The sequence below is a fragment of the Anomaloglossus baeobatrachus genome, chromosome 1 (genome assembly GCF_048569485.1).
Source record: "Anomaloglossus baeobatrachus isolate aAnoBae1 chromosome 1, aAnoBae1.hap1, whole genome shotgun sequence".
Taxonomy (NCBI): Eukaryota; Metazoa; Chordata; class Amphibia; order Anura; family Aromobatidae; genus Anomaloglossus; species Anomaloglossus baeobatrachus.
This window is the reverse complement of record NC_134353.1, coordinates 36,390,359-36,410,174: the sequence shown is the minus strand read 5'-3', so window position 1 is coordinate 36,410,174 and position 19,816 is coordinate 36,390,359. Positions and strand designations below refer to the sequence as shown.

Here is a 19,816-nt window from a genome sequence, read left to right as displayed (position 1 = left end):
GAAGTTTTCCCACCAGACAAAGGCAAATCCATAATGAAATCCATGGACAAGTGAGTTCACCGTCTTTATGGAATTGGCAATAGAGTCAATTACCCGGCCGGCCGGTTATGACCAACTTTAGGTAAATTTCACAAGCCTTAAGAATGGATGTCCACCAAAAGAGTCTAGCAATAGTAATAGCAATAGCTGAAGTACTGCTAAATGTGACGCTACTTATGGGCTAGCCCTGAGGCTGGGTAGTCAAGAGGTCCAGGGTCAGATACCAGGAAGGCTAGCAATACAAAAAGGGGCAAGACAAAGGCATAGTCAGGTCACGGTCCGAGGTCAAAATTCCAGGAAGGTAGAGGATCAAGACAAAGAGGCTAGGCAAATGAATCATTAGTAGAAAGGTCCAAGGTCGGGTAAACAATAGATCAGACTGATTACAGGAATAAACGACGTCACAGAGACACCACCGAGCTAAAGCTATGACTGGCAGTAGATGGAGGCAGAGAGGCAGCTAAATAGCAAGATCAATCCAAACAGTAGATACATGGAGCAAATTAACGTGACCCAGTCTTGACTGGATGGCTGAGCTGTCAATCACCATATTGACAGCCCAGCATGCCCCTGTCTCCTATTGGATGGCTGAACTGTCCATCATGAAATTGACAGCTCAGCATGCCCCTGTCTCTGATTGGACAGCTGAACTGTTCATCACCATACTGACAGCCCAGAAAGCTCCTGCCTCCAATTGGATCGCTGAACTGTCCGTCATGATAGTGATAGCTCAGCATGCCCTTGTCTCCGATTGTTCGGCTGAACTGTCCATCACCATACTGACAGCTGAGAAAGCTCCTGCTTCCAATTGGATGACTGAACTGTCTGTCATGATAGTGACAGCTCAGCATGCCCTTGTCTCCGATTGGTCGACTGAACTGTCCCTCTCCATACTGACAGCTCAGCATGCCTTTGTCTCCCATTGGTCGGCTGAACTGTCCATCACCATACTGACAGCTCAGCATGCCCTTGTCTCCCATTGGCTGGCTGAACTGTTCATCACCATACTGACAGCTCAGCATGCCCTTGTCTCCCATTGGCTGGCTGAACTGTCCCTCTCCATACTGACAGCTCAGCATGCCCTTGTCTCCCATTGGTCGGCTGAACTGTCCATCACCATACTGACAGCTCAGCATGCCCTTGTCTCCCATTGGCTGGCTGAACTGTTCATCACCATACTGACAGCTCAGCATGCCCTTGTCTCCCATTGGTCGGCTGAACTGTCCATCACCATACTGACAGCTCAGCATGCCCTTGTCTCCCATTGGTCGGCTGAACTGTCCCTCTCCATACTGACAGCTCAGCATGCCCTTGTCTCCCATTGGTCGGCTGAACTGTCCATTGCCATACTGACAGCTCAGCATGCCCTTGTCTCCGATTGGTCGGCTGAACTGTCCATTGCCATACTGACAGCTCAGCATGCCCTTGTCTCCCATTGGTCGGCTGAACTGTCCATCACCATACTGACAGCTCAGCATGCCCTTGTCTCCCATTGGCTGGCTGAGCTGTCCCTCTCCATACTGACAGCTCAGCATGCCTTTGTCTCCCATTGGTCGGCTGAACTGTCCATCACCATACTGACAGCTCAGCATGCCCTTGTCTCCCATTGGCTGGCTGAACTGTCCCTCTCCATACTGACAGCTCAGCATGCCCTTGTCTCCCATTGGTCGGCTGAACTGTCCATCACCATACTGACAGCTCAGCATGCCCTTGTCTCCCATTGGCTGGCTGAACTGTTCATCACCATACTGACAGCTCAGCATGCCCTTGTCTCCCATTGGTCGGCTGAACTGTCCATCACCATACTGACAGCTCAGCATGCCCTTGTCTCCCATTGGTCGGCTGAACTGTCCATCACCATACTGACAGCTCAGCATGCCCTTGTCTCCCATTGGTCGGCTGAACTGTCCCTCTCCATACTGACAGCTCAGCATGCCCTTGTCTCCCATTGGTCGGCTGAACTGTCCTTCGCCATACTGACAGCTCAGCATGCCCTTGTCTCCGATTGGTCGGCTGAACTGTCCATTGCCATACTGACAGCTCAGCATGCCCTTGTCACCGATTGGTCGGCTGAACTGTCCATTGCCATACTGACAGCTCAGCATGCCCTTGTCTCCCATTGGTCGGCTGAACTGTCCCTCTCCATACTGACAGCTCAGCATGCCCTTGTCTCCCATTGGTCGGCTGAACTGTCCCTCTCCATACTGACAGCTCAGCATGCCCTTGTCACCGATTGGTCGGCTGAACTGTCCATTGCCATACTGACAGCTCAGCATGCCCTTGTCTCCCATTGGTCGGCTGAACTGTCCCTCTCCATACTGACAGCTCAGCATGCCCTTGTCTCCCATTGGCTGGCTGAACTGTCCCTCTCCATACTGACAGCTCAGCATGCCCTTGTCTCCGATTGGTCGGCTGAACTGTCCATTGCCATACTGACAGCTCAGCATGCCCTTGTCTCCGATTGGTCGGCTGAACTGTCCATTGCCATACTGACAGCTCAGCATGCCCTTGTCTCCGATTGGTCGGCTGAACTGTCCATTGCCATACTGACAGCTCAGCATGCCCTTGTCTCCCATTGGTCGGCTGAACTGTCCCTCTCCATACTGACAGCTCAGCATGCCCTTGTCTCCCATTGGTCGGCTGAACTGTCCTTCGCCATACTGACAGCTCAGCATGCCCTTGTCTCCGATTGGTCGGCTGAACTGTCCATTGCCATACTGACAGCTCAGCATGCCCTTGTCTCCCATTGGTCGGCTGAACTGTCCCTCTCCATACTGACAGCTCAGCATGCCCTTGTCTCCCATTGGCTGGCTGAACTGTCCCTCTCCATACTGACAGCTCAGCATGCCCTTGTCTCCGATTGGTCGGCTGAACTGTCCATTGCCATACTGACAGCTCAGCATGCCCTTGTCTCCGATTGGTCGGCTGAACTGTCCATTGCCATACTGACAGCTCAGCATGCCCTTGTCTCCCATTGGCTGGCTGAACTGTCCCTCTCCATACTGACAGCTCAGCATGCCCTTGTCTCCCATTGGCTGGCTGAACTGTCCCTCTCCATACTGACAGCTCAGCATGTCCTTGTCTCCCATTGGTCGGCTGAACTGTCCCTCTCCATACTGACAGCTCAGCATGCCCTTGTCTCCCATTGGTCGGCTGAACTGTCCCTCTCCATACTGACAGCTCAGCATGCCCTTGTCTCCCATTGGTCGGCTGAACTGTCCCTCTCCATACTGACAGCTCAGCATGCCCTTGTCTCCCATTGGTCGGCTGAACTGTCCCTCTCCATACTGACAGCTCAGCGTGCCCTTGTCTCCGATTGGTCGGCTGAACTGTCCATTGCCATACTGACAGCTCAGCATGCCCTTGTCTCCGATTGGTCGGCTGAACTGTCCATTGCCATACTGACAGCTCAGCATGCCCTTGTCTCCCATTGGTCGGCTGAACTGTCCCTCTCCATACTGACAGCTCAGCATGCCCTTGTCTCCCATTGGTCGGCTGAACTGTCCCTCTCCATACTGACAGCTCAGCATGCCCTTGTCTCCCATTGGTCGGCTGAACTGTCCTTCGCCATACTGACAGCTCAGCATGCCCTTGTCTCCCATTGGTCGGCTGAACTGTCCATCACCATACTGACAGCTCAGCATGCCCTTGTCTCCCATTGGTCGGCTGAACTGTCCATCACCATACTGACAGCTCAGCATGCCCTTGTCTCCCATTGGTCGGCTGAACTGTCCCTCTCCATACTGACAGCTCAGCATGCCCTTGTCTCCCATTGGCTGGCTGAACTGTCCATCGCCATACTGACAGCTCAGCATGCCCTTGTCTCCCATTGGCTGGCTGAACTGTCCATTGCCATACTGACAGCTCAGCATGCCCTTGTCTCCCATTGGCTGGCTGAACTGTCCCTCTCCATACTGACAGCTCAGCATGCCCTTGTCTCCGATTGGTCGGCTGAACTGTCCATTGCCATACTGACAGCTCAGCATGCCCTTGTCTCCGATTGGTCGGCTGAACTGTCCATTGCCATACTGACAGCTCAGCATGCCCTTGTCTCCCATTGGCTGGCTGAACTGTCCCTCTCCATACTGACAGCTCAGCATGTCCTTGTCTCCCATTGGTCGGCTGAACTGTCCCTCTCCATACTGACAGCTCAGCATGCCCTTGTCTCCCATTGGTCGGCTGAACTGTCCCTCTCCATACTGACAGCTCAGCATGCCCTTGTCTCCCATTGGTCGGCTGAACTGTCCCTCTCCATACTGACAGCTCAGCATGCCCTTGTCTCCCATTGGTCGGCTGAACTGTCCCTCTCCATACTGACAGCTCAGCGTGCCCTTGTCTCCGATTGGTCGGCTGAACTGTCCATTGCCATACTGACAGCTCAGCATGCCCTTGTCTCCGATTGGTCGGCTGAACTGTCCATTGCCATACTGACAGCTCAGCATGCCCTTGTCTCCCATTGGTCGGCTGAACTGTCCATCACCATACTGACAGCTCAGCATGCCCTTGTCTCCCATTGGCTGGCTGAACTGTCCCTCTCCATACTGACAGCTCAGCATGCCCTTGTCTCCCATTGGTCGGCTGAACTGTCCCTCTCCATACTGACAGCTCAGCATGCCCTTGTCTCCCATTGGTCGGCTGAACTGTCCTTCGCCATACTGACAGCTCAGCATGCCCTTGTCTCCCATTGGTCGGCTGAACTGTCCATCACCATACTGACAGCTCAGCATGCCCTTGTCTCCCATTGGTCGGCTGAACTGTCCCTCTCCATACTGACAGCTCAGCATGCCCTTGTCTCCCATTGGCTGGCTGAACTGTCCATCGCCATACTGACAGCTCAGCATGCCCTTGTCTCCCATTGGCTGGCTGAACTGTCCATTGCCATACTGACAGCTCAGCATGCCCCTGCCCACAATTGGATGGTTGAACTGTCAATCACTGCATCCATACACACCAGTAGGAGGAATTGTGAGAATTTTAAGATCTCTATATGGGGCACATAATGTGTGATGGGGCAATGTAGGGGCATTATATTAAATGGGGTAAAATATGAGGCATTATACTCTATGTGGGGGGGACAGTGGCAGCATCAGGCTGAGTTTTGGGGAATCATACTGTGTGTTGAGGCATTGTGGGGGTCATTGTACTGTGTGGGAGGCTGTGTGGTATTATATAGTATATGAGGGGGCATTGCGGGCACATACTGAGTTTTGGGGTCTCAATATGGGGGCATCATGATGTGTGTTAATGCAATATAGGGGCATTATACTGTGTGGGGGATAATACTGTATGTGTGGGGACACTGTGGACTTTATAGTGTGTGGTGGGCACTGCGGTAGTATATTACAGTGTGTGGGGGTCACTTCACAAAGTAATGGGGTGGGGGTCCACTGTGGGCATTGTACTGTGTGGTGGGCACGATGGGGGCCATAAAAATGATTCCGTACTGGGTGGCAAAATGAATGGCCTCCACTAGAAATAATATTGAAGAGATTAGGGAAGGGAGGTAGCGTAGAATTAAATTTGTGGTGGGCTGCAGTATGTGCCCCTCGTTTCTGACTTTGATATCCATTAGTCCAGCCCGGAATAATTATGGGATCACCCTGAATCATCCTAAATATATAGGCCATAGACCTGGAGGCTCTGTATATCATGGGGCCGCTGTGGACTGAATACACCGTACATAGGGAACGCCCGGGGGTGGTCAGAGCACACAGTATAACATGGGACCCTCCGGAGCCATTGTCACCGGTAACACTGGACGGGCAGTCTACACATCACCGGGTGACCACAATGCCGGACCGCTAAAATAAAAAGGGAACTGTTCCTGTAAATCAGCTGCTCCTCTGAGAGCATTCGCCATCAATGTGCCCCCTTCCCGCAGCCATGATTTATTTCCATCATTTGCCGTGTAGCCGGCCGCTCGCTGTAATCAATACGCGCTGGTGTCTGTCTATTTTAACTGCTCCGAAAAAATGTTGTTGCTGTAATATCACAAGTAATAGACCATGGCAGCAATAATAATGGAGGCCAAAAACACATGCACGGCTTTCTGAGGCTGTTTACTACGAGCCCCGTATGCAACAAATTATGGAAAACGTCTCGCTGGTGAAATGGAGCTGCGGATGAGTGTCAGGCGCGGGCACAATCTACTGCTGGAGGGAAAAGCGGAGGAATCTGGAGGAAAGTGACGGAACGGGTCAGACAAGATCTCTGCTTGCGGTCAGTAACAATAACCAGTTATACAGCTCAGCTCCAAAACCAAAGATGGGACAATCCCTCCACAGAGACAGAAAAAGTAACCGAAGAGCAAAAAGATCCACCAGACAGCTCGGCACGGCTCAGAAGAAGTAACTGAAGAACAAAAGGACCCACCAGACAGCCCGGCACGGCTCAGAAAAAGTAACCGAAGAGCAAAAAGACCCCACCAGAGAGCTCGGCTCAGAAAAAGTAACCGAAAAGCAAAAAGACCCCACCAGACAGCTCAGCTCGCCTCAGAAAAAGTAACCGAAGAGCAAAATGACCCACCAGACAGCTCAGCTCGGCTCAGAAAAAGTAACCGAAGAGCAAAATGACCCACCAGACAGCTCGGCACCGCTCAGAAAAACTAACTGAAGAGCATAAAGGACCCACCAGACAGCTCGGCACGGTTCAGAAACAGTAACCGAAAAGCATAAAAAACCCACCAGACAGCTCACCACGGCTCCCAAAAAGTAACCGAAGAGCAAAAGGACCACCAGACAGCTCGGCACAGCTCAGTAAAAGTAACCGGACAGCAAAAGGACCCACTAGACACCTCAGCACGACTCAGAAAAAGTAATGGAAAAGCAAAACGACCCACCAGACAGCTTGGCATGGCTCAGAAGAAGTAACCAAAGAGCAAAAAGACCCACCAGAAAGCTCAGCACGACTCAGAAATACTAACCGAAGAACAAAAGGACCCACGAGACAGCTCGGCACAGCTCAGAAAAATTACCAAACAGCAAAAGGACCACCAGACAGCTCGGCACAGCTCAGAAAAATTACCCAACAGCAAAAGGACCACCAGACAGCTCAGCACGGCTCAGAAAAGTAACAGAAGAGCAAAAGGACCCACCAGACAGCTCGGCACGGCTCACAAAAAGTAACCGAAGAGCAAAAGGACCCACCAGACAGCTCTGCACGGCTCAGAAAAAGTAAGTGAAGAACAAAAGGACCCACCAGACAGCTCGGCACGGCTCAGAAAAAGTAACTGAAGAACAAAAGGACCAACCAGACAGCTCAGCACAGCTCAGAAAAAGTAACTGAAGAACAAAAGGACCAACCAGACAGCTCGGCACGGCTCAGAAAAACTAACTGAAGAGCAAAAGGACCCACCAGACAGCTCAGCACGGTTCAGAAACAGTAACCGAAAAGCATAAAAAACCCACCAGACAGCTCACCACGGCTCCCAAAAAGTAACCGAAGAGCAAAAGGACCACCAGACAGCTCGGCACAGCTCAGTAAAAGTAACCGGACAGCAAAAGGACCCACTAGACACCTCAGCACGACTCAGAAAAAGTAATGGAAAAGCAAAACGACCCACCAGACAGCTTGGCATGGCTCAGAAGAAGTAACCAAAGAGCAAAAAGACCCACCAGAAAGCTCAGCACGACTCAGAAATACTAACCGAAGAACAAAAGGACCCACGAGACAGCTCGGCACAGCTCAGAAAAATTACCAAACAGCAAAAGGACCACCAGACAGCTCGGTACAGCTCAGAAAAATTACCAAACAGCAAAAGGACCACCAGACAGCTCAGCACGGCTCAGAAAAGTAACAGAAGAGCAAAAGGACCCACCAGACAGCTCGGCACGGCTCACAAAAAGTAACCGAAGAGCAAAAGGACCCACCAGACAGCTCGGCACGGCTCACAAAAAGTAACCGAAGAGCAAAAGGACCCACCAGACAGCTCTGCACGGCTCAGAAAAAGTAAGTGAAGAACAAAAGGACCCACCAGACAGCTCGGCACGGCTCAGAAAAAGTAACTGAAGAACAAAAGGACCAACCAGACAGCTCAGCACGGCTCAGAAAAAGTAACTGAAGAACAAAAGGACCAACCAGACAGCTCGGCACGGCTCAGAAAAAGTAACCGAAGAGCAAAAGGACCCACCAGACAGCTCGGCATGGCTCAGAAGAAGTAACCAAAGAACAAAAAACCCACCAGAAAGCTTGGCAAGGCTCAGAAAAAGTAACTGAAGAGCAACATGACCCACCAGACAGCTCGGCACGGCTCAACTTCTCGACCTTGCCACCGGCTGTTTCTGACATCCAGCATCATGTGTTGGATGGATAATAATCTTCTTTTTTTTTCTTAAATGCATTTAAATAATTTTTGCAGTTGTACGCGCTTAAAATGTATTTTGTACCGTTAAGCGGGCTTTACACGCTACGATATATCAAACAATATGTCATCGGGGTCACGCCGTTAGTGACGCACATCTGGCTCCGTTTGACATATCGTAGCATGTGACAGTGTCACGGGCGGAGGGACCACGCTCGCTACGTTCGGGTCCAGGGCTGCTGCTGCTCGGTGGCTTGAGCGGTGGGCCGGACCCGGGGACTCGAGCAGCGCTCCTCGCCCACGAGTGAAAAGGTGTGGTTTGTTTGGGGAGATAGTTCGTGACGCCACCCACGGGTCGTGGTGATAATGGGCACCACCGCTGCTGGTGACGGGGATCCCGGGAGCGATGGCAGGGAGCAGCTAGGATGTTGGTTCCCTCTCCGTGGGTAGGGGTTGGTGATCCCGGGGCCTGGTGGTGGTACGGGGAGGCAGGAAGGTGGGGGTGCAGGGTTGCAGGGGCAGCGCGGCGCGGTGCCGGATGGCACTGTTGTACTCACTCAGGCACAGATTCACAGAGTCTCTGGTAAACCAAACGGCTGGATGGACGGGTCCCGCAGCCGGCTGCAGTGTCTTTGCTCTCCCCGGACAGGTTGGTGGTGGCTGTCTTTCCCTGCACCGCTGTGAATGTGTTAACTCCGATGGTTTCCCACTGGTAGTCCGCTCCCTGGCGTGTATGTACCGAAGGAGCCCGTTTTGCCCGCAGGCGCTGGCCCTTGGATCTCTAGCCTATGGCGGTGGCTTTTTATCCTCACTGTGTGGACGGTTGCCTTCTGTCGGGTCTTGGGTGTGAGGGAACCCCTGGGGTCCCGGTCACTATCGGATTTGACCGTTGTCGGTGGCTCCTAGCCTGGTTGGGGTCTGATGGCCCTGCCTTTGTGCTTGGTACAGATCTGCTCCCCGGCTCGGTACCGGCGGGCCACCACCCATCCCCGGTCCTACGGTTCCGCTGACTTGCACCACCTCCTGCAGACGGCCACCACCGTCTGCCGACCTTGCTGTACGTGCCTGGGCTCCGACCCAGACACTAACAGTTTTCCTCCTCTCTACTTCAACTCCAAACTTCAACTCCCAACTCTCCTGAACTTGACTGCAACTCAACTCTCAACTAACTGATTTTTCCCGCCTCCAGGCCTGTGAACTCCTTGGTGGGTGGGGCCAACTGCCTGGCTCCGCCCCATCTGGTGTGGACATCAGACCCTGGAGGAAGCAACGAGGATTTTGTTTGACTGTTGTTGCCTAACCAGGGGAGGGGGTGTGTGTGATGTTGTGTTTGTGACTACCTGGCTAGTCCAGGGTGTCACAACAGCTACAAGCGTTTGTTAACAAGCAAAAATACTCACCTTATCGTTGCTCGTTGACACGTCGCTCATTTTCTAAATATCACATGTCCTTCTGTGCTCCGGTTGTTCATCGTTCCCGGGGCAGCACACATCGCTCCGTGTGACACCCCGGGAACGATGAACTGCAGCTTACCTGCGTCCCGCGGCTCCCGCCACCAATGCGGAAGGAAGGAGGTGGGCGGGATGTTGCGTCCCGCTCATCTCCGCCCCTCCGCTTCTATTGGGCGGTTGCTGTGTGACGTCGCTGCGACGCCGAACGTCCCTCCCCTTTCAGGAAGAGGATGTTCGCCGCCCACATCGAGATCATTTGGGAGGTAAGTGCGTGTGACGGGGGGTTACAGCATTGTGCGACACGGGCAACAAATTGCATGTGCCGCACAAACGACGGGGACGGGTGCGATCGCAAATGCGATCACACGATTAATTGCAGTGTATAAAGCAGCCTTTAGGCTTTTATAAGATTTTTGTTTACTACCCAATTAACTTCATATAGTCTGCGGTCATAAACTGGATGACAAAAGCTCAGAAAAAAAAGACAGATAAGAGCTACAAACGAGCTCACTGTCAGAGTCTCAGTTAACTCATTCTGCAGCCAGAAATATGATAAATTGAATAGTTTGCCTGGATGGGTACGAAAGGGAAGACAAGTGCAGCGCTGACCTAAGCGGAGTAAATGGTGAAAAGACTGGATATAAATGGATTCAATGCTTTTTGAAGGTATAATTCGCCTTGAAAGTAGCTGTATTGAGCCACGGCAACTGGACACTCTTGGCTTGCCGCAATCCCTGGACACTATGAGACGATCCTCCCTTGGATTCACATAGGCAACAAAAATCAGAACCTTAAAAAATCCAGGCTTGCTTATATTTTACCTGAAGAAGGCTTGCTAACCGAAACGCTTTGTATGTGGATTATGTGAACATCAATAAATAATTTTAAAAAGTGATGAGCGGGCACTACCATGCTCGGGTGCTCAGTACTGGTAACTAGTGATGAGCGGGCACTACCATGCTCGGGTGCTCAGTACTGGTAACTAGTGATGAGCGGGCACTACCATGCTCGGGTGCTCAGTACTGGTAACTAGTGATGAGCGGGCACTACCATGCTCGGGTGCTCAGTACTGGTAACTAGTGATGAGCGGGCACTACCATGCTCGGGTGCTCAGTACTGGTAACTAGTGATGAGTGGGCACTACCATGCTCAGGTGCTCAGTACTCGTAACTAGTGATGAGTGGGCACTACCATGCTCAGGTACTCAGTACTGGTAACTAGTGATGAGCGAGCACTACCATGCTCAGGTGCTCAGTACTGGTAACTAGTGATGAGCGGGCACTACCATGCTCAGGTGCTCAGTACTGGTAACTAGTGATGAGCGAGCACTACCATGCTCAGGTGCTCAGTACTGGTAACTAGTGATGAGTGGGCACTACCATGCTCAGGTGCTCAGTACTGGTAACTAGTGATGAGCGGGCACTACCATGCTCGGAGCTCGGTACTCGTATCTAGTGATGAGCGAGCACTACCATGCTCAGGTGCTCAGTACTCGTAACTAGTGATGAGCGGGCACTACCATGCTCGGATGCTTGGGTGCTTCCATAGACAGCTGCCTACTTTGCCCACCCCTCGTCGTCATTGGGTGTGACATATTGTATTACCACGGTCGCACTGAGTTTCTGCATTGTGAGTGGCGGTATCTATATATATAATTGCCTTATTCTGTCTGTCTGTCTGTCTGTCTTGCTCCAAAATTGTGTCCTTACGGTGACAAACAGCGGATTGGCCGCTGGGCTCGCCATGGCCCCGCCCCCCCACACGGATTGGCTGCTCGGCCTCACGGATTGGCCGCTCGCCTCGGCTCCCCCCCGCACGGATTGGCCGCTTGCCCAGGCTCCGCCCCCCACACGGAATGGCCTCTCGCCCCGAGGTGAGCGCATCAAGGTCCTGCAGCGGCGGAACACACACACACACGCACACATAAGAACAGACACACACACATCAGATCACACTCACTCTCACACACACCTCACACATCACATCAGATCGCATCCACACACTCACAACATCCCGTGATATTGCTTGCTTCTCGGCGGCGATCCTGTGCGTGCAGTGACCTTCCAGGACCTGCCGGAGGATCACATGGCCAGAAGCATGTGGTATCTCCGGATGTTGGGAGTGTGTGAGCGCGTATGTGCGATATTGTCAGTGTGTGTGTGCGTGTATGCAATAGGATGTGTGTGAGTGTGTTCTGATGTGTGAGTGTGTGTGTGTGAGGGTATGCGATCGGATTTGTGTGTCAGCAGAGGAGCACGGCGTGCAGCACAGCTGCTGGGACCGCCCACCGGTGGGCACAGGGAGAAGTGGGGTGTGTGTGTGAGTGTATGCGATCAGATGTGTGCGTGTTTACTGTCTGATGTGTGACTGTGGAGCACGATAGGGGGTGCGCAGCATGGGGGATGGTGCATGATGGGGGTTGCGCAGCATGGGGGATGGAGCACGATGGGGAGTGCGCAGCATGGGGGATGGAGCTCAATGGGGGGTGCGCAGCATGGGGGATGTAGGACGATGGGGGGTGCGCAGCATGGGGGATGGAGCATGATGGGGAGTGCGCAGCATGGGGGATGGAGCTCAATGGGGAGTGCGCAGCATGGGGGATGGAGCACGATGGGGGTTGCGCAGCATGGGGGATGGAGCTCAATGGGGGGTGCGCAGCATGGGGGATGGAGCACGATGGGGGGTGCACACCTCCCCCTAAAACACACACACACCGCGACACACGCACTGCACAACACACCACACACACACTGGGAACCACAAACACTGCCCTACACAGACACCCACACACACAGACAACGCCGCACACACACAACACCCAACACACAAACAGTGCGGCACACACAAATATACGCACATACCGCACAACACACACATTGCACAAAACATACCTCCCCCCAAAACACACCACACACCCCACACCCACACAAACCACGCAACACACACACACACACAACGCTACAGACACACAGCGCTCCACAAACAACGCTACACACGTACAACACCGCTCTCACCCCCCGCCACACCCAGACAACACCCAAAACATGTACACCGCCCTACACAAACACTTGGTAACTACACACAACAACATCTATATATATATATATATATATATATATATATATATATATATATATATATATATATAACAAAAATCATACATGAACTACACAATACGTAAATTCTAGAATACCCGATGCGTAGAATCCGGCCACCTTCTAGTATAATATAAGCGGGCAGTGATGGCGGCGTTTTCTCTCTCAGCCGCTGACTGAGCACATTTTTTATGGCTTTTTATTACAAAATAATAGCGGTGGGAATGGCGGTGTGCGCGCGAGGTCTGAGGCCGCCTCCACATTATACCGCGCAAATATCAAAGATGAAAAATTGACAATTGAAACGTTTCATTTCCAGACTTGGCTTTGAATAAATATTATTTCTGTCAAGAGCAAAGAAACTTCCTATAAAGTGAGATGATGGCGGGGAGCGCTCGGCCCGCTCCCGCCATAATGGCTCCTTCCGCGGAGCAGCATTCCGTCGCATCGGTTTCGCATGAAATTGATGGTCAAATGTTACCTTTGTGGAAAGCGAAAATAATGAGACTGTAACAGACGATATCAGAAGGGACTGACAATAGAAGCGGCAGTAACTCGCAACACTCTGCTTTCTTTTTCAGGTGTAAGTGTCTTAGAGAGTTCACCGTACGAATCATTCGTGAGGGGGTTCGACTATGTGCGTCTGGCGTCCATCACAGCAGGTAATTACACCCTCGCTGCATGCCCTGTCCTCCACCAGATGTGCACATGATCACACGCACATCACATCATAGCACTTATATTCCTGTACATAAGGGCAGTATTATAGTAGTTATATTCTTGTATATAGGGGGCAGTATTATAGTAGTTATATTCTTGTATATAGGGGGCAGTATTATAGTAGTTATATTCTTGTATATAGGGGGCAGTATTATAGTAGTTATATTCTTGTACATAGAGGCAGTATTATAGTAGATATATTCTTGTACATAGAGGGCAGTATTATAGTAGTTATATTCTTGTACATAGGGGGCAGTATTATAGTAGTTATATTCTTGTACATAGGGTGCAGTATTATAGTAGTTATATTCTTGTACATAGGAGCAGTATTATACTAGTTATATTCTTGTACATAGGGGCAGTATTATAGTAGTTACAGTTAGGTCCAGAAATATTTGGACAGTGACACAAGTTTTGTTATTTTAGCTGTTTACAAAAACATGTTCAGAAATACAATTATATATATAATATGGGCTGAAAGTGCACACTCCCAGCTGCAATATGAGAGTTTTCACATCCAAAGCGGAGAAAGGGTTTAGGAATCATAGCTCTGTAATGCATAGCCTCCTCTTTTTCAAGGGACCAAAAGTAATTGGACAAGGGACTCTAAGGGCTGCAATTAACTCTGAAGGCGTCTCCCTCGTTAACCTGTAATCAATGAAGTAGTTAAAAGGTCTGCGGTTGATTACAGGTGTGTGGTTTTGCATTTGGAAGCTGTTGCTGTGACCAGACAACATGCGGTCTAAGGAACTCTCAATTGAGGTGAAGCAGAACATCCTGAGGCTGAAAAAAAAGAAAAAATCCATCAGAGAGATAGCAGACATGCTTGGAGTAGCAAAATCAACAGTCGGGTACATTCTGAGAAAAAAGGAATTGACTGGTGAGCTTGGGAACTCAAAAAGGCCTGGGCGTCCACGGATGACAACAGTGGTGGATGATCGCCGCATACTTTCTTTGGTGAAGAAGAACCCGTTCACAACATCAACTGAAGTCCAGAACACTCTCAGTGAAGTAGGTGTATCTGTCTCTAAGTCAACAGTAAAGAGAAGACTCCATGAAAGTAAATACAAAGGGTTCACATCTAGATGCAAACCATTCATCAATTCCAAAAATAGACAGGCCAGAGTTAAATTTGCTGAAAAACACCTCATGAACCCAGCTCAGTTCTGGAAAAGTATTCTATGGACAGATGAGACAAAGATCAACCTGTACCAGAATGATGGGAAGAAAAAAGTTTGGAGAAGAAAGGGAACGGCACATGATCCAAGGCACACCACATCCTCTGTAAAACATGGTGGAGGCAACGTGATGGCATGGGCATGCATGGCTTTCAATGGCACTGGGTCACTTGTGTTTATTGATGACATACCAGCAGACAAGAGTAGCCGGATGAATTCTGAAGTGTACCGGGATATATTTTCAGCCCAGATTCAGCCAAATGCCGCAAAGTTGATCGGACGGCGCTTCATAGTACAGATGGACAATGACCCCAAGCATACAGCCAAAGCTACCCAGGAGTTCATGAGTGCAAAAAAGTGGAACATTCTGCAATGGCCAAGTCAATCACCAGATCTTAACCCAATTGAGCATGCATTTCACTTGCTCAAATCCAGACTTAAGACGGAAAGACCCACAAACAAGCAAGACCTGAAGGCTGCGGCTGTAAAGGCCTGGCAAAGCATTAAGAAGGAGGAAACCCAGCGTTTGGTGATGTCCATGGGTTCCAGACTTAAGGCAGTGATTGCCTCCAAAGGATTCGCAACAAAATATTGAAAATAAAAATATTTTGTTTGGGTTTGGTTTATTTGTCCAATTACTTTTGACCTCCTAAAATGTGGAGTGTTTGTAAAGAAATGTGACAATTCCTACAATTTCTATCAGATATTTTTGTTCAAACCTTCAAATTAAACGTTACAATCTGCACTTGAATTCTGTTGTAGAGATTTCATTTCAAATCCAATGTGGTGGCATGCAGAGCCCAACTCGCGAAAATTGTGTCACTGTCCAAAGATTTCTGGACCTAACTGTATATTCTTGTACATAGAGGCAGTATTATAGTAGATATATTCTTGTACATAGAGGGCAGTATTATAGTAGTTATATTCTTGTACATAGGGGGCAGTATTATAGTAGTTATATTCTTGTACATAGGGGCAGTATTATAGTAGTTATATTCTTGTACATAGGGGCAGTATTATAGCAGTTATATTCTTGTACATAGGGGCAGTATTATAGTAGTTATATTCTTGTACATAGGGGCAGTATTATAGTAGATATATTCTTGTACATAGAGGGCAGTATTATAGTAGTTATATTCTTGTACATAGGGGGCAGTATTATAGTAGTTATATTCTTGTACATAGGGGCGGTATTATAGTAGTTATATTCTTGTACATAGGGGCAGTATTATAGCAGTTATATTCTTGTACATAGGGGCAGTATTATAGTAGTTATGTTCTTGTACTTTTTGCTGTTTTCATGTTTGCGCTGTCTAGGATTCCAGTTATTTTCTGTCTATGTGTTTGCACCCCTCGTCTTTCTGTGAGCATGTTTTTTCCTAGTTTATTATGAGGATAGCCACATCTCACCACAATCTAGACCACAGAAGTTATCTTGTAGCATCTCTATACTGTATATTCTCTTAATCCCACATAGGAGGTAGCGTTGAACTGTTTGATTTTTTGTAGTTACATGCTTGGCTTCTATGACACTTCTATGGATATGTTTTCACGCTGTATATCGTGCTGTGTTGTGTACCGCGTTCAGACTCAGCTGAATAATCTCATTTCATTCTGTTCTTATGGGATGTCAGAATCAGACTCTGCTGGAAGGGACAGGCCCAGCACTGACAGGGAGGACAATAAATCCACAAAGTAGGAGGCCAGAACCACTGGCATTCTGGGCTCCAGAGAGTTCTAAAAATTCATTCCGCAAACCACCCAGCGAGCTGGAGAAGCACATACTGGGAGGACGTCAACCTTAGAGTACAAAGTCAGCCAAGATCCTCCTAGCACTTGTCTATGTACCACCTGCTTTCAATTATCAAACCTCATCCCTGGGGGGTGTTAGGAGCCGAATGTGCAGCCCCCTTTATGCAGGAGGCTGAGGATTTATGGACTGCGAACACTGCCTTTCAGGCAACACACGGAAGAGCAGGCACTAAGGAATCTTCTTATGATGGATGAAGATATTAAGTGACCAGCTGTCCCGCTTTCTTAGGGTTTGCTCCAGGAAAAAAATGGCTCTTGTAAGAAATGATTTTATACGATGCTAAAAACAGAATCATTTCATACTCCGGCTCATCCATCCGAGATGCCACAGCTCGAGATGTCCAAGGACCTTGCCATGCAGCCTTTACTGCCGGAGATGTCCAAGGACCTTGTCATGCAGCCTTCAAAGCCCAAGATGTCCAAGGACTTTGCCATGTAGCCTTCACAGCCCGAGATGTCCAATGACTTTGCCATGTAGCCTTCACAGCCCAAGATGTTCAAGGACCTTGCCATGCAGCCTTCACAGCCCGAGATGTCCAAGGACTTTGCCATGCTGCCTTCACTGCCGGAGATAACACTGAGTGAAAGTCCGGCTCACTGATTAAAGGTGCTCAGGGGAAATTACACGTATAAAAATATATAGAAAACCCCGGCACACAAAGTGAAACTTGAAATAACTTTTATTCAGTTTTTATTCAGTTTTTTATGTTGACGTTTCGGCAAAAATTGCCTTTTTCAAAACTAAAGAAATAAACATATATACAATTATTAGTACCATAAATACATAGGATATTATTAATAATCATATCCATATAAATCATGATAACATCATATATACCTAATAAAGTCATGGAAGAATGTATATCTTGTGAAGAATGTCATTAGACTTGATAAGGATATTTATCTAAAATAAAGGCCCATATATTAGAAACAAACAAAAGAAAAAACTTTTACATTGAATATAGAGGAATTTTCCATATATATACACATATCAAGATCTCCCTTATGGGACAAAAGTAAAACAAGAAATACCAGAAAAATACATCCATATGTAACAATAAACTGATTAAGTTACCTTAAATGGCATAAATAAGAAATCCTAGTGAGGATATGGGAAGCGGATGCCACAATAAAGGTAAACTGAAAAGTAGAGACATAGCGGTCAAACAAGTAAAAAGGAAGACAATTCCCATAGAGAAACAATTTCCATAAAGAGACAAAGCGCCAGACCATTACCTGTACCCTGGGAGATCAGTGGTGGAGTGGAAAGAAACAGAGCCGCAGTGAGGTTTAAATACCTAGTGAGGGCGGGCCAACCTAATTGATTAATCCAAGGAGGAACGCATGATGACACGCAAGCTAGCGCATGCGCGATGAATGCGGAAGTACGCGCATGCGCAATAGCAGAAGAACCAGTGAAATGGAGCGCACGATGAGACGCAAGCAACACGGAAGTGCGCGCATGCGTGAAACTGAAAAAAGAGCGGTGAGACGGGGTGACCCGAATAGAAGCTCCATATTAACTGAAGAAACCTCATCGTGTCTAAAAAGAAACAAAAGAAGGAATATAAGTAACAGTAACAATATAATTGCTTATTAGAGAGACTTCTAGTAGTAGTAGTAGACTTCTAATGTAATCTTGCCAATGTTACTAGAAGTCTCTCTAATAAGCAATTATATTGTTACTGTTACTTATATTCCTTCTTTTGTTTCTTTTTAGACACGATGAGGTTTCTTCAGTTAATATGGAGCTTCTATTCGGGTCACCCCGTCTCACCGCTCTTTTTTCAGTTTCACGCATGCGCGCACTTCCGTGTTGCTTGCGTCTCATCGTGCGCTCCATTTCACTGGTTCTTCTGCTATTGCGCATGCGCGTACTTCCGCATTCATCGCGCATGCGCTAGCTTGCGTGTCATCATGCGTTCCTCCTTGGATTAATCAATTAGGTTGGCCCGCCCTCACTAGGTATTTAAACCTCACTGCGGCTCTGTTTCTTTCCACTCCACCACTGATCTCCCAGGGTACAGGTAATGGTCTGGCGCTTTGTCTCTTTATGGGAATTGTTTCTCTATGGGAATTGTCTTCCTTTTTACTTGTTTGACCGCTATGTCTCTACTTTTCAGTTTACCTTTATTGTGGCATCCGCTTCCCATATCCTCACTAGGATTTCTTATTTATGCCATTTAAGGTAACTTAATCAGTTTATTGTTACATATGGATGTATTTTTCTGGTATTTCTTGTTTTACTTTTGTCCCATAAGGGAGATCTTGATATGTGTATATATATGGAAAATTCCTCTATATTCAATGTAAAAGTTTTTTCTTTTGTTTGTTTCTAATATATGGGCCTTTATTTTAGATAAATATCCTTATCAAGTCTAATGACATTCTTCACAAGATATACATTCTTCCATGACTTTATTAGGTATATATGATGTTATCATGATTTATATGGATATGATTATTAATAATATCCTATGTATTTATGGTACTAATAATTGTATATATGTTTATTTCTTTAGTTTTGAAAAAGGCAATTTTTGCCGAAACGTCAACATAAAAAACTGAATAAAAACTGAATAAAAGTTATTTCAAGTTTCACTTTGTGTGCCGGGGTTTTCTATATATTTTCACTGCCGGAGATGTCCAAGGACCTTGCCATGCAGCCTTCAAAACCCGAGATGTCCAAGGACTTTGCCATGCAGCCTTCACAGCCCGAGATGTCCAACGACCTTGCCATGCAGCCTTCACAGCCCGAGATGTCCAAAGACTTTGCCATGCAGCCTTCACAGCCCGAGATGTCCAAGGACTTTACCATGCAGCCTTCACAGCCGGAGATGTCCAAGGATTTTGCCATGCAGCCTTCACAGCCCAAGATGTCCAAGGACTTTGCCATGCAGCCTTCACAGCCCGAGATGTCCAAGGACTTTGCCATGTAGCCTTCACAGCCCAAGATGTCCAAGGACTTTGCCATTCAGCCTTCACAGCCCAAGATGTCCAAGGACTTTGCCATGCAGCCTTCACAACCCGAGATGTCCAAGGACTTTGCCATGCAGCATTCACAGCTCCAGATGTCCAAGGACTTTGCCATGCAGTCTTCACAACCCGAGATGTCCAAGGACTTTGCCATGCAGCGTTCACAACCCGAGATGTCCAAGGACTTTGCCATGCAGCCTTCACAGTCCAAGATGTCCAAGGACTTTACCATGCAGCCTTCACAGC

General features: G+C 48.6%; 1 protein-coding gene across 1 annotated transcript in view; it reads left to right on the top strand.

The window, feature by feature from the left end:
• Positions 1–19,816, top strand: part of GFRA4 (GDNF family receptor alpha 4) — a 617,177-nt gene that overhangs the window by 548,557 nt on the left and 48,804 nt on the right. The window contains exon 4 of the mRNA XM_075346410.1: positions 13,466–13,546. Within this exon, the coding sequence (XP_075202525.1) occupies positions 13,466–13,546 (81 nt within the window). The remainder of the gene's footprint in view (positions 1–13,465; positions 13,547–19,816) is intronic.